At 47.1% G+C, this 14,395-nt stretch overlaps 1 protein-coding gene across 2 annotated transcripts; it reads left to right on the plus strand.

The window, feature by feature from the left end:
• The first annotated feature begins 3,977 nt into the window (after positions 1 to 3,977).
• On the plus strand, positions 3,978 to 13,548 carry LOC142722912 (histone H3-like centromeric protein A). Of its 2 annotated transcripts, none has more exons than XM_075848902.1 (5): positions 3,978 to 4,212; positions 10,543 to 10,644; positions 12,338 to 12,474; positions 12,543 to 12,620; positions 12,927 to 13,548. In XM_075848902.1, the coding sequence occupies exons 2-5, from the start codon at positions 10,560 to 10,562 to the stop codon at positions 13,056 to 13,058; spliced, it is 432 nt and encodes a 143-aa protein (XP_075705017.1). In that variant the 5' UTR covers positions 3,978 to 4,212; positions 10,543 to 10,559; the 3' UTR covers positions 13,059 to 13,548. The 2 variants fall into 2 exon arrangements, with proteins under 2 accessions (XP_075705017.1, XP_075705016.1); XM_075848901.1 differs by having other exon boundaries at positions 3,979 to 4,212; positions 10,546 to 10,644.
• The last annotated feature ends 847 nt before the right edge of the window (positions 13,549 to 14,395 follow it).

The raw sequence follows: 14,395 nt of genomic DNA on the forward strand, positions 1-14,395 counted from the left end.
ATGCTTTGGTATACTAAGTATACCAAAGCATTATATATGCGATCGGCACATCGCATAGTGAAGTCCCCTGGTGGGACTTAAAAAAAAAATGTCAATCAGTTAAATAAAGTTTGTTGAAAAAAAAAAAAATAATTACAGTCAAAATCAAATAAAACTACTTTTTTTGCCCAAAAAGTGGTTTTATTCAGTAAAAGTGTCAAAACAAATAACACATACACATATATGGTATCCCCGCGATCATAACAACTTGACCAATAAAATGAACACATTAATGAAACCGCCGGATGTACGGCGTCCAAAAAACCCGCAAAAAACAACGGCAAAATTCTCTCTTTTCTCCCATTCCCCCCATAAAAAATAAAATAAAAGTTAATCTATAAGTCCTATGTACCCCAAAATAGTACTAATGAAAACTACGCATTGGCCCGCAAAAATCAAGCCCACGTACGGTCACATCGACGGAAAAATAAAAAAATGACGGCTCTTGGAACGCGGCGATGCAAAAACAAGTAATTTTTTTCTAAAAGGGTTTTTATTGTGCAAACGTAGGAAAACATATAAAACCTTTACATATTTGGTATCCTCGTAATCGTGCCGACCCGTAGAATAAAGGGAACATGTTATTTATGCTGCATAGTAAAGGGCATAAATTTATAACGTGAAAATTAATGCTGGAATAGCTGCTTATTTTCAATTCTCTCCTAAAATAAAGTTAATAAAAGTTAATCAATATATTGTAAGCATCTAAAAATGGTGCAATTACAAAATACAACTCGTCCCGCAAAAAACAAGCCCTTATACGGCTAAGTCGACGTAATAAAAAAAAAAGTTACGACTCTTGGAATGCGACCATGAAAAAACAAAAAATAATCCTTGGTCATTAACGTGCAAAATGGCCCGGTCATTAAGGGGTTAATGTGGCGCGTATTTCTCTTTATTTCACTTTAATTTTCACTTCGTTTCACGTCACCATTAAGCCCTTCGGTTTTCAAAGAGTACAATATCAGCCGTCACTTTGCCACGAAGCATGCAAACTATGCTAGCAAGCAGTCAACACAAGAACGGGCGGCTACTGCTCAGAGGTTGGCAGCTAATTTACAGAGTCAACAGAACTTTTTTCTTGATAAATCACAGTGCGTATGTTATTTTAATCTATTTACATTTCCTTCTCCCAGTATCTGCGAAATAGTATGTAAATGCCATATCTTGCATATTCCTTGAGACAAATTTATTAACTGATAAGGGCTATTTTTCACATTTGAAAGACAGTTAATAAATTGGGTTGTAGTGTTCTTACTGTGCTATGAGATTTGCACACACTACATTTAATGCTTTAGTATATCCGGCCCAAACACTCCCTCCAAATGCTCCTGGCCCGGCCCCTCTGTCAAATTTTAGAACCCATTGTGGCCCGCGAGTCAAAAAGTTTGCCCACCCCTGGTCTAAGGCTATGTTCACACAGAGTTTTTTGCAGGAGGAATATCTGCCTCAAAATTCCGTTTGGAAGTTTGAGGCACATTTTCCTCTCCCTGCACGCCGATTTTCGCGGCGTTTTTCGCCCGCGGCCATTGAGCGCCGCGGGCATAATACACCGCGAAATACGCTTTCTCTGACTCCCATTGAAGTCAATGGGAGGTCAGAGGCATAAACGCCCGAAGATAGGGCATGTCGCTTCTTTTTCTCGCGAGGCAGTTTTACTGCTCGCGGGAAAAAGACGCCGACGCCTCCCATTGAAATCAATGGGAGGCATTATAGGGCAGTTTTTGACGAGTTTTGCGGCGCGGTTTCCGCGTAAAAAAAAGTCGTCAAAAAACTCAGTGTGAACTTAGCCTAAAATGTTCTTTACACAGGACGATTATCGGGCAGACAAGTGTTCATATAACGCTCGTTGCTGATAATTGCGCTTTGTAAAAAGGGCAGCGATCCGCAGATGAACGAGCAAACACCCAATCATCTGCTGGTCGTATCGTTTTAAAAAAGTGAAATATTATTGTTGTCGGCAGCGCATCTCCCTGTGTAAACAGAAAAACGCGCTGCCGACATGATAATAACGTTTGGGGACGAGCGATCGGAGTAACGACCGCTCGCCCTCATCCATAGCTCCGTGTTATTCATAGCTCCGTGTTATCCATAGCTCCGTGTTATCCATAGCTCCGTGTTATCCATAGCTCCGTGTTATCCATAGCTCCGTGTTATCCATAGCTCCGTGTTATCCATAGCTCCGTGTTATCCATAGCTCCGTGTCATCCATAGCTCCGTGTCATCCATAGCTCCGTGTTATCCATAGCTCCGTGTTATCCATAGCTCCGTGTTATCCATAGCTCCGTGTTATCCATAGCTCCGTGTTATCCATAGCTCCGTGTCATCCATAGCTCCGTGTCATCCATAGCTCCGTGTCATCCATAGCTCCGTGTCATCCATAGCTCCGTGTCATCCATAGCTCCGTGTTATCCATAGCTCCGTGTTATCCATAGCTCCGTGTTATCCATAGCTCCGTGTTATCCATAGCTCCGTGTTATCCATATCTCCGTGTTATCCATAGCTCCGTGTTATCCATAGCTCCGTGTTATCCATAGCTCCGTGTCATCCATAGCTCCGTGTCATCCATAGCTCCGTGTCATCCATAGCTCCGTGTCATCCATAGCTCCGTGTCATCCATAGCTCCGTGTCATCCATAGCTCCGTGTCATCCATAGCTCCGTGTTATCCATAGCTCCGTGTTATCCATAGCTCCGTGTCATCCATAGCTCCGTGTTATCCATAGCTCCGTGTGACCGGAGCAAACGAGCAGATATGTCATAAATGTCAGGTAGATTGGGGTTCCACCTCTGGGACCCGCATTCACTACTATGGGAGTTACGGAAACAGATCAGACAAAGCCGGAGGTGGGACCCTCATCTTTCTGACATCCTATGGATACGTCATAAATGTGTCTGATGGGAAGACCCCTTTAATGAGTATATCAGTAATAGTATAACTAGCAAGTACCAGCCGCTACCCCTCCCCCATCATTGCAACACCAAGTAAGGCCCCATGCACACGACCGTATTTTCATCTATCCCGAAAAACTGTCCATATTGCATCGGTATATACGGATCCGTAAAAAAAAAGAGGGAGGATGCAAATGATGTCATCAGCATGTTGCATAGCAACGCTTCCATAAATATGGTCAGAGTACGGATGCGTATCCATAGCCGCCCATATTTACGGAAGCGCCCATAGACTTCTATGGGAGAGTCCCTGCTGTAATTACTGATGAAAAATACGGTCGCGTGCGTGGGGCATAAGAAACTGCAGCTGCATCCCCCTCCTCCCTGTTTACAGTTTTTCACTAGATGGAACTTGCACGATCAACGATGTATCCAGTGACTCGGTGCTCATTTACACGAGCCGACGCACGCTGTACGGGGATGAGCGATGGTTAATACGATGGTCCGTGCTCGTACAGTTTACGTATTGTCGGCAGCACATCCCATTTGTACGCTGTGGACAACGAGGATTTTTTGGGATGCATAAAAGATGTGATCAGCTGACCAATGAGTGCAGTTTATCGTCTGATCGTCGCTGCCTGTGATCGAAAACAAGCGCTCATATGATTATCGGCATTGGTAAAGGGGTCTTAATGTCAATAAAAGTTTTTTTTTTAATATCACAACGTTTCTAAGCATTTTCTATAGAACTTGATAGAAACCCATCGAGCCTAAAATAGACCCATCCTGGAACCCAGGGGTATAAACAGGCTTTTCTTTACAGCCGAGGTCTTGATGACGTCATTGAGACCGCGCGGTTATATTATTATTATAGATTGTGGGAGATCAAACATCAGGATATAGTTTTGTTGGCTTTAGCGATGGTTTGAACATTTGGTGTACTTCTTCTATTAGCCACAAGGGGGCGATACATAACCTGGAAGAACGCAGTGCGGGAGCCTTTTGGTTTTTCTTGGCTTTTATATTGTGGGGCTATTATATAATCTATACCAGTGTTCCCAACCGGGGTGCCGAGAGCTGTTCAGGGGTGCCGCGGCTCATCCACGGCAAAAAATAAAAAATAATCGATTTTTTTTTTGACATTTTTTGTTTGTTTTTTTTTGCTACAAGCTCCGCCCCCGACGTTGTAGCAGACGTGACGCGCGGACGTCTGTTACAAGCACCGCCCACAGCTTCCCACTAGAAGCCTGACGGAGGGAGAGGAGCCATTAACACTGGGCAGGGTAAGTGCGGTTTTCTTTACTTTCTTAGCAGTTGTGTGAGAAATGGAGCCAGGGGAATGTGGGTAGTTGTAGTTCTCTCCTCTTATACCTCCTCCCTGTAATGTCCTCTGATATCCCATAATAACAGTCTGGACATGCTGGGAGTTGTAGTTCTCTCCTCTTATACCTCCTCCCTGTAATGTCCTCTGATATCCCATAATAACAGCCTGGACATGCTAGGAGTTGTAGTCCTCTCCTCTTATACCTCCTCCCTGTAATGTCCTCTGATATCCCATAATAACAGCCTGGACATGCTGGGAGTTGTAGTTCTCTCCTCTTACACCTCCTCCCTGTAATGTCCTCTGATATCCCATAATAACAGCCTGGACATGCTGGGAGTTGTAGTTCTCTCCTCTTATACCTCCTCCCTGTAATGTCCTCTGATATCCCATAATAACAGTCTGGACATGCTGGGAGTTGTAGTTCTCTCCTCTTATACCTCCTCCCTGTAATGTCCTCTGATATCCCATAATAACGTCCTGGACTTGCTGGGAGTTGTAGTCCTCTCCTCTTATACCTCCTCCCTGTAATGTCCTCTGATATCCCATAATAACAGCATGGACATGCTGGGAGTTGTAGTCCTCTCCTCTTATACCTCCTCCCTGTAATGTCCTCTGATATCCCATAATAACAGCCTGGACATGCTAGGAGTTGTAGTTCTCTCCTCTTATACCTCCTCCCTGTAATGTCCTCTGATATCCCATAATAACAGTCTGGACATGCTGGTAGTTGTAGTCCTCTCCTCTTATACCTCCTCCCTGTAATGTCCTCTGATATCCCATAATAACAGCCTGGACATGCTGGGAGTTGTAGTTCTCTCCTCTTATACCTCCTCCCTGTAATGTCCTCTGATATCCCATAATAACAGTCTGGACATGCTGGGAGTTGTAGTTCTCTCCTCTTATACCTCCTCCCTGTAATGTCCTCTGATATCCCATAATAACAGCCTGGACATGCTAGGAGTTGTAGTCCTCTCCTCTTATACCTCCTCCCTGTAATGTCCTCTGATATCCCATAATAACAGCCTGGACATGCTGGGAGTTGTAGTTCTCTCCTCTTATACCTCCTCCCTGTAATGTCCTCTGATATCCCATAATAACAGTCTGGACATGCTGGGAGTTGTAGTTCTCTCCTCTTATACCTCCTCCCTGTAATGTCCTCTGATATCCCATAATAACGTCCTGGACATGCTGGGAGTTGTAGTCCTCTCCTCTTATACCTCCTCCCTGTAATGTCCTCTGATATCCCATAATAACAGCCTGGACATGCTGGGAGTTGTAGTTCTCTCCTCTTATACCTCCTCCCTGTAATGTCCTCTGATATCCCATAATAACGTCCTGGACATGCTGGGAGTTGTAGTCCTCTCCTCTTATACCTCCTCCCTGTAATGTCCTCTGATATCCCATAATAACAGCCTGGACATGCTAGGAGTTGTAGTTCTCTCCTCTTATACCTCCTCCCTGTAATGTCCTCTGATATCCCATAATAACAGTCTGGACATGCTGGGAGTTGTAGTCCTCTCTTATACCTCCTCCCTGTAATGTCCTCTGATATCCCATAATAACGTCCTGGACATGCTAGGAGTTGTAGTCCTCTCCTCTTATACCTCCTCCCTGTAATGTCCTCTGATATCCCATAATAACAGTCTGGACATGCTGGGAGTTGTAGTCCTCTTCTCTTATACCTCCTCCCTATAATGTCCTCTGATATCCCATACTAAGTCTGGACATGCTGGGAGTTGTAGTCCTCTCCTCTTATACCTCCTCCTGTAAACTTTCTCTGATATCACATAACATCCTGGACATGCTGGGAGTTGTTGTTCTTATACCTCCTTATTTATTCCTTCCCCAGGGGTAATCACACTTTCTGTCTGTGATGGTCCCTTTACTAGAGGGGCAGATGGTTATTTTATCGGGGGGGCGGGGGGACTGAGGCTGATGGTGGCTTTACTGGAGGGGGCTGATGGTCATTTTACTGGGGGGACGGAGGCTGATGGTGGCTTTACTGAGGGGTCATTATAATGTGAGTGGGGGGCTGACGGTCATTACTGGGAGTGGGGGGCTGACGGTCATTACTGTGAGTGGGGGGGGCTGACGGTCATTACTGTGAGTGGGGGGGCTGACGGTCGTTACTGTGAGTGGGGGGGCTGACGGTCGTTACTGTGAGTGGGGGGCTGACGGTCGTTACTGTGAGTGGGGGGCTGACGGTCGTTACTGTGAGTGGGGGGCTGACGGTCGTTACTGTGAGTGGGGGGCTGACGGTCGTTACTGTGTGTGGGGGGCTGACGGTCGTTACTGTGTGTGGGGGGCTGACGGTCGTTACTGGGAGTGGGGGGCTGACGGTCGTTACTGGGAGTGGGGGGCTGACGGTCGTTACTGTGAGTGGGGGGGCTGACGGTCGTTACTGTGAGTGGGGGGGCTGACGGTCGTTACTGTGAGTGGGGGGGCTGACGGTCGTTACTGTGAGTGGGGGGGCTGACGGTCGTTACTGTGAGTGGGGGGGCTGACGGTCGTTACTGTGAGTGGGGGGGCTGGACGGTCATTACTGTGAGTGGAGGGGCTGACGGTCATTACTGTGAGTGGGGGGGCTGACGGTCATTACTGTGAGTGGGGGGCTGACGGTCATTACTGGGAGTGGGGGGGGCTGACGGTCATTACTGTGAGTGGGGGGGCTGACGGTCATTACTGTGAGTGGGGGGCTGACGGTCATTTCTGTGAGTGGGGGGCTGACGGTCATTACTGGGAGTGGGGGGCTGACGGTCATTACTGGGAGTGGGGGGCTGACGGTCATTACTGTGAGTGGGGGGGCTGACGGTCATTACTGTGAGTGGGGGGGCTGACGGTCATTACTGTGAGTGGGGGGGCTGACGGTCATTACTGGGAGTGGGGGGCTGACGGTCATTACTGGGAGTGGGGGGCTGACGGTCATTACTGTGAGTGGGGGGGCTGACGGTCATTACTGTGAGTGGGGGGGCTGACGGTTATTACTGTGAGTGGGGGGGGCTGACGGTCATTACTGTGAGTGGGGGGGCTGACGGTCATTACTGTGAGTGGGGGGCTGACGGTCATTACTGTGAGTGGGGGGCTGACGGTCATTACTGTGAGTGGGGGGCTGACGGTCATTACTGTGTGTGGGGGGCTGACGGTCATTACTGTGTGTGGGGGGCTGACGGTCGTTACTGTGTGTGGGGGGCTGACGGTCGTTACTGGGAGTGGGGGGCTGACGGTCGTTACTGTGAGTGGGGGGGCTGACTGTCGTTACTGTGAGTGGGGGGGCTGACGGTCGTTACTGTGAGTGGGGGGGCTGACGGTCGTTACTGTGAGTGGGGGGGCTGACGGTCATTACTGTGAGTGGGGGGCTGACGGTCATTACTGTGAGTGGGGGGGCTGGACGGTCATTACTGTGTTGGGGGGCTGACGGTCATTACTGGGAGTGGGGGGCTGACGGTCATTACTGTGAGTGGGGGGGCTGGACGGTCATTACTGTGTGTGGGGGGCAGACGGTCATTACTGGAAGTGGGGGGCTGACGGTCATTACTGTGAGTGGGGGGCTGACGGTCATTACTGTGTGTGCGGGGGCTGACGGTCATTACTGTGAGTGGGGGGGCTGACGGTCATTACTGTGTGTGCGGGGACTGACGGTCATTACTGGGAGTGGGGGGCTGACGGTCATTACTGTGAGTGGGGGGGCTGGACTGTCATTACTGTGTGTGGGGGGCTGACGGTCATTACTGGGAGTGGGGGGCTGACGGTCATTACTGGGAGTGGGGGGCTGACGGTCATTACTGTGAGTGGGGGGCTGACGGTCATTACTGTGAGTGGGGGGCTGACGGTCATTACTGTGTGTGGGGGGGCTGACGGTCATTACTGTGTGTGCGGGGGCTGACGGTCATTACTGTGAGTGGGGGGGCTGACGGTCATTACTGTGTGTGCGGGGGCTGACGGTCATTACTGTGTGTGCGGGGGCTGACGGTCATTACTGTGAGTGGGGGGGCTGACGGTCATTACTGTGAGGGGGGGCTGACGGTCATTACTGTGAGTGGGGGGCTGACGGTAATTACTGTGAGTGGGGGGCTGACGGTAATTACTGTGAGTGGGGGGCTGACGGTCATTACTGTGAGTGGGGGGCTGACGGTCATTACTGTGAGTGGGGGGCTGACGGTCAGTACTGTGTGTGGGGGGCTGACGGTTATTACTGGGAGTGGGGGCTGACGGTTATTACTGTGAGTGGGGGGCTGACGGTCATTACTGTGTGTGCGGGGGCTGACGGTCAGTACTGTGTGTGGGGGGCTGACGGTTATTACTGGGAGTGGGGGCTGACGGTCATTACTGGGAGTGGGGGGCTGACGGTCATTACTGGGAGTGGGGGGGCTGACGGTCATTACTGGGAGTGGGGGGCTGACTGTCATTACTGTGAGTGGGGGGCTGACGGTCTTCAAGTGGTTTCCGCCTCTGACCTCCCATTTAAATTAATAGGAGGCAGAAAAAACCTGCGGCGCTCGTTTGGTGCTTTTTTGTCTGCGGTTTTTGCATTCGCTTCAACGGCTTAAAAAAAATGTGGGAAAAAAAAAAGTCAAACAGCGCTGTCAATTCAAAATCTGCCTCAAAATTCGTAAATGAATTTCGAGGCAGACTTTTTGTTTCTGCCTTACAAAAAAACGTTGTGTGAACATAACCTAAGAGTGTACTTCTTGTTTTTCGCCATTTTTTGTCGTTTTGTAAACAATTTTTGGTAGGGGTGCCCTGAGAATTATTTTTTTTCCCTGGGGTGCCTCGAGCCTGAAAAGGTTGGGAAACTCTGATGTATACAGTCGTCCTGGTGTATCTGGCAGTTTTCTAGAGTTCAGTGTATAATCATTGATAGATACGGTGACGCTGACATCACGCCGGGCAGCACGTGCGTCCTCATGAATTATACAGGATACAGACAATATTATTAAAGAGGAGCCGTCACTTCTCCTGACGTGTCTGTAAGGCTCTGTTCACACGCAGTGAGCAAAAACGTCTGAAAATACGGAGCTGTTTTCAGGCGAAAAGAGCTCCTGATTTTCAGATGTTTTTTTAACCACTCGCGTTTTTCGCTGCGTTTTTTACAGCCGTTTTTGGAGCTGTTTTCACGAGTCCATGAGAAAACGGCTCCAAAAACGTCCCAAAAAGTGTCCTGCACTTCTTTTGACGAGCCGTCATTTTGCGCGTCGTATTTTGACAGCGACACGTAAATTTAAGGCTCGTGCGAACAGAACATCATAATTCCCATTGAAAGCAATGGGCAGATGTTTGTAGGCGTATTAGGGGCGTTTTTTCAGCCGTAATTCGAGGCGTAAAATGCCAGAATTAGGTCTGAAACCACTGCGTGTGAACATACCCTTATAGTAAATACCTGTATTCCCCATGAAATAACTATTCTGGAGCGTATTTTCTCAGATCTCTGGCTTGTGCCATTCCTCTGTGGTTCCTCCTAGAAATGTATGTATTAATAGATAACCTGGTGTTGCCATTCTCCTCATCAAAGGTCGTGTCCCTACAGTCTCTCTGTCAGCACTGATTGGACGTTGTCAGTTTGTGTAGGGACACACCCCCAACTGGTAACACACAGCTGTCAATTCTTACATTTCCAGGAGGAATAACAGAGAAACGGCACAAAGCAGAGAGTCCTAAGAAAAGTTGCGCACTCGACTGAATGTTTCTTCTCCTCGTCTATCGTGTGTGTTGATTTTATACATTTTCGCTGCTGCGTGTCTAGAGATCATATGGATTATTAGATGTTTTATTTCTGTATATTTGTACTGCATTGTTGCAGCTCATCGTCCTCCAGCTGCGGCCTTTCATTTCCATGACGACTGCTCCACTTTTCCTTTGCTCCAGTTTTAAATTTCCCACCTTTGTCTGGATTACGGATTCTCTGTAAGGTTCTGTGCACACGACCTATTTTCAGGCGTTTTACGCCTCGAATCACGCCTGAAAAGACGGCTCCATTACGTCTGCAAACATCTGCCCATTGCTTGCGGGATCTGCTGCGGGTAGCTCTTCTGTTGCCGCATTATTAAATAGATCATTGATGTCGCTGTTCTGGTAATTGATGCCACGAGGATCTATTGTATTCATTGATGCAGCGTGCGTTAATTACTGACATCCGGCAATCTCATATCTTCACCGTCAATGTCATCACTTTCTTGTCACTTGCATTGGTGGCATCAGTCAGTATAAAACCGCTCAGTTTATCCTACGTCACCTGTCATTCTGCTGAATTGTCACCGTCTCTTATCTGCTTAACTGATTGTATGTCTCTCAGCAGCGTTTTACATCATCATGAAACCACCCCAGAAAAGCTTGTCCCGCAGGAAGTCGGCGCAGCCGCAGAAGAAACCTGCAGCTCCTCCTCAATCTCCGCCAAGTAAGAGAAAGTTGCACCTTGATCATCTTATCACTCTCATTATATATTTTATTTTAAAAATGAATTCCAGATAACCTCGGGTCGTGTAATACTAGATTGTAATCCGTTTCTCAGCTTTATATCTTAGAGGGTTCGTTTCTATGCAGGTAAAAATCTGTTACTTACCGAAATTTCTGTAGCACAAGGCCGCCACTAGGGGGAGCAAACTGAGGACTGATTTATATAGGCACAACAGGAGCTGTATGCATGTGCACAATCGTCTCCCCCTAGTGGTGGTTGCAGGAAGCACGTTACTATATGGCTCTGGGAAGGGAATCTGAGAACACAGCTCACACCCATGAAGATATATTATGAAATGAGGGATCTAAGAATTTCCAACCTGCAGTCCGACCGCTCTATTCATTCCCTATGGGATCGACGGAAAGAGTCAAGTTTGACTGCTCCTTGCCCAATTATGCACTCTGCCGTGAGCGGCTCCGCGCAGGCAGGCGCGATGTTGTGACGTCAATTTCTGAGCCTTTTTTCTACTCCATTTATGCAGCGTGTGGATGAGACGTGTTTTATCTCATCCACTTTGCTGCTACTGTATTATGCTGCCGATTTTTCCGCATTATAATACAGGTATACGCCGTATTTACGCAATGTGTGAACTGACTAACCCCTCCACCCACCCCCCCCGCCAGTCCCCGCAAAAATGTTCTTGCATCAAACCGGTCCTCGGTGCAAAATAGGTTGGGGACCACTGCCATAGAGAATGACTTGAGTGACCACCACTCTGGGACCCGCACTCGTTAACAACCCGCAGCGATCCGGCATTTATCACCTATCTTGTGGATAGGTGAAAAATTATTTTCGTGGTACAACCCCTTTAATCAGGTATCAATGGGACTTGATGGACCCCAAATTATCAGTCATAGAAAAGTATCTAAAATTTGAACGTCCACATTTATATCCTTTTTAGGTCCAACATTCTGTGCTGATTAATTTCTTAATGTCGTTTTACAGCAGTGTGAGCACAGTTTTCTGAAACGGAGCTCTAAATCTCCTGCGTAGACAGTTACATGGTATAATTTTGTCTCCCTGCAGCCACCACTAGAGGGAGCTCACTGCATACTGTTTTGTTACCAAGTTCAATGTACAACCATATACAATGAGCTCCCTCTAGTGGTGGCTGCAGGTAGCATGTTATGTTTTAAATCTGTTTACCTGATGTTCCTTGGGGGACATTAAGGTAATAGGCCATGTTCACACAGGGCAGATACGCGGCGTAAAAGTACACAGCGTATTGGCCCTGGGCACCGGAGGTAATTCTGGCTGAAAAACTGCCGTTTTTCGGCTGGAATGTCCATAGAAGGTAGAAAAAAACCCATACTTACCCGTAGCCATGGTGACGTGTCCCTCTGATGTTATGCAGCAGTCATATGGGATGAGACATCATCCCTGGAGGCCGGGTTGAACGCAGGAGCAGAGAGATCTGGGTAAGTTTGGCGGGTTTTTTTCGGCTGCGTCTGGATGAGATTTGTTTGAATCTCCTCCACTCTTCTGCTTCTGTATTACGCTGTGGAGTTTCCGCAATGAAATCCGTTGCAGAAAATCCGCCGTGTTTACGTTACGTGTGAACACGCCCAGACAGTGAATTTCCATGTAGCGGGAGATTCATTTTCAGCTGTGATTATGGATTTCTTTCTTACAGGTAGAGGGGAAACAAGTCACAGACCGAGCACACAACGAAGAAGACGCTACCGCCCAGGAGCCCGTGCACTGATGGAAATAAGAAAGTACCAAAAATCAACCAATCTGCTCATTCAGAAAACCCCGTTTTTCCGCCTGGTGAGTGGATGTGTCCTCTGCGGCTGCTCCTCTTTATTGTCAGTGATATTCCCCTTTTATTCTTGCAGGTGAGAGAGATCTGCCTGAAGTATTCCCGCGGCGTGTTTTACTACTGGCAAAGCACCGCACTTATGGCGCTACAAGAGGTCAGTATCTCATACAATGCACTGTCCATGTAATTCATGGGTCAACCAGAGAGGGAGCTGCTCTTTGCAGTGGTTCACTACTCAGCCCCCGCCCCCTCTAACACATCCATATGCCCTAGCGGGACATTTGCATAGGGGTTGTGATGCATTGTGGGAGTTCCAGAGGCCAGGAGCCCCCCCCCCCCCACCATCACTCTAGCTAACAGCTCATAAAAGTGAAATCTGATCAGTCCTTCGAGCTGTGTAGTAAATTATACCGGGAGTGCTGTCACTTTAAGAGGGACTAATGCTCTTCTGTATCCACAGTCAGCTGAGGCCTTCCTCGTGAGTCTCTTTGAAGATTCTTACCTCTTCAGTCACCAGGCCAATAGGGGCACTCTCTTTGTGAAGGACATGCAGCTCGCACGGAGAATCCGAGGCATCCCGTATGAACTGTGATAACGCTGCCGTTTTATCTCTCAAGATTTGATGAAGAATGATCACGTGTAAATAGTTTTATGTTAATGGAGAAAATCTATTGGGAAATACAAGTTTTACCATTGCATAAAAGATCCAGTTTGGAAGAGTAAACCGGCTTTAGCGCCCCCTCCTGACACTGGTTACAGTGGAGGTTTTTTCTTTGTTTTATCTGTTCATGGGAAAGTTGTTACAACCAATATGGCTGCCGCTGCAGTTTGCAGGGTGGTAGTGCAGTCGTTTTTCTGTCCAGCTATGTAATGGGTTGTAGGGGTCCAGGATGTAGCACAGAAAATGACCACAAGGCGGCACTGCTGGACAAAACCGCTAACAAAGATGCTGGACACAACCGCTAATGAACCCTGATCTGGCCGACCTTCTAATTGTTCTGCTGAGTTTATGATCCGCTTCCTGTTTTTATTCTGTGAAGATTTGTTAATTTTTTCAAATAAAAAAAAAATGTATATTATAACTTTGATCTTCATCATTTTAGACTAATCTTCATAAGGGCTTGGATATGATCAATGACTCCAGCTTCGCTGTAGTTCAATACTCTTGCTCTGTCCCACCCCCATTCTTTACACTGCAGCTATGCTTGTTCAGAGTGTTTGCTGTGTGTGTGGGTTGGGTCCAGAATTATTTGGGCAGTGACACAATCTTCATGATTTGGGTTTTGCTGCCACCACATTGGATTTGAAATGAAACAACTGAGATGCAATTGAAGTTGAAGCTTTCAGGTTTATTTCAAGGGGTTAAACAAAAATCTCCTGTGAAAAGTTTAGGAATTGCCACCATTTTTCTACACAACCTCCTCATTTCAGGTGATCAAAAGTGATTGGACAAATTAACATTACCATAAATGTTTTTTTTAATACTTTGTAGAGAATCCTTTGCAGGCAATGATGGCCTGAAGTCTGGAACCCATGGACATCACCAGACGCTGGGTTTCCTCCTTTGTTTTTTTTGTTTTTTATATTTCAAATTTTTTATTTTCAAGAAAAGAAATGGGGATACAGAAAAAAAAAGGGGGTGACATGGGTACATAAAAAGCCCATGAGGGCCGATCATTTCAAGCTATATTTCAACAACAATAAGTAAATATGCAATCAAAGTCCTCCCAACATAGTACCATCAATACACTACAAGCATTAGTATAGCAAGACAGGAATACCAGCATTACACCCTCATCCGCCCCTCCATCACCCACATCTCAGTCAATTCTTAGTAACGATTGATTCAAATAGGGAAGTAAACGAAGGGTAGAAGGACAAAAGGAAGGGGGGGGGTAATAGGGAAAATCTTAAGAGGGAGAAGGGGAG

This window comes from Rhinoderma darwinii, unplaced genomic scaffold (genome assembly GCF_050947455.1).
Source record: "Rhinoderma darwinii isolate aRhiDar2 unplaced genomic scaffold, aRhiDar2.hap1 Scaffold_538, whole genome shotgun sequence".
NCBI lineage: Eukaryota > Metazoa > Chordata > Amphibia > Anura > Rhinodermatidae > Rhinoderma > Rhinoderma darwinii.

What these genes read in the sequence shown, in the direction of transcription:
- LOC142722912 (XM_075848902.1), top strand. Translation starts at nt 10,560, where the DNA reads ATGAAACCACCCCAGAAAAGCTTGTCCCGCAGGAAGTCGGCGCAGCCG. An exon ending in AAACCCCGTTTTTCCGCCTG is followed by an intron (nt 12,475 to 12,542) that starts GTGAGTGGATGT and finishes TTATTCTTGCAG; the next exon opens with GTGAGAGAGATCTGCCTGAA. An exon ending in CACTTATGGCGCTACAAGAG is followed by an intron (nt 12,621 to 12,926) that starts GTCAGTATCTCA and finishes CTGTATCCACAG; the next exon opens with TCAGCTGAGGCCTTCCTCGT.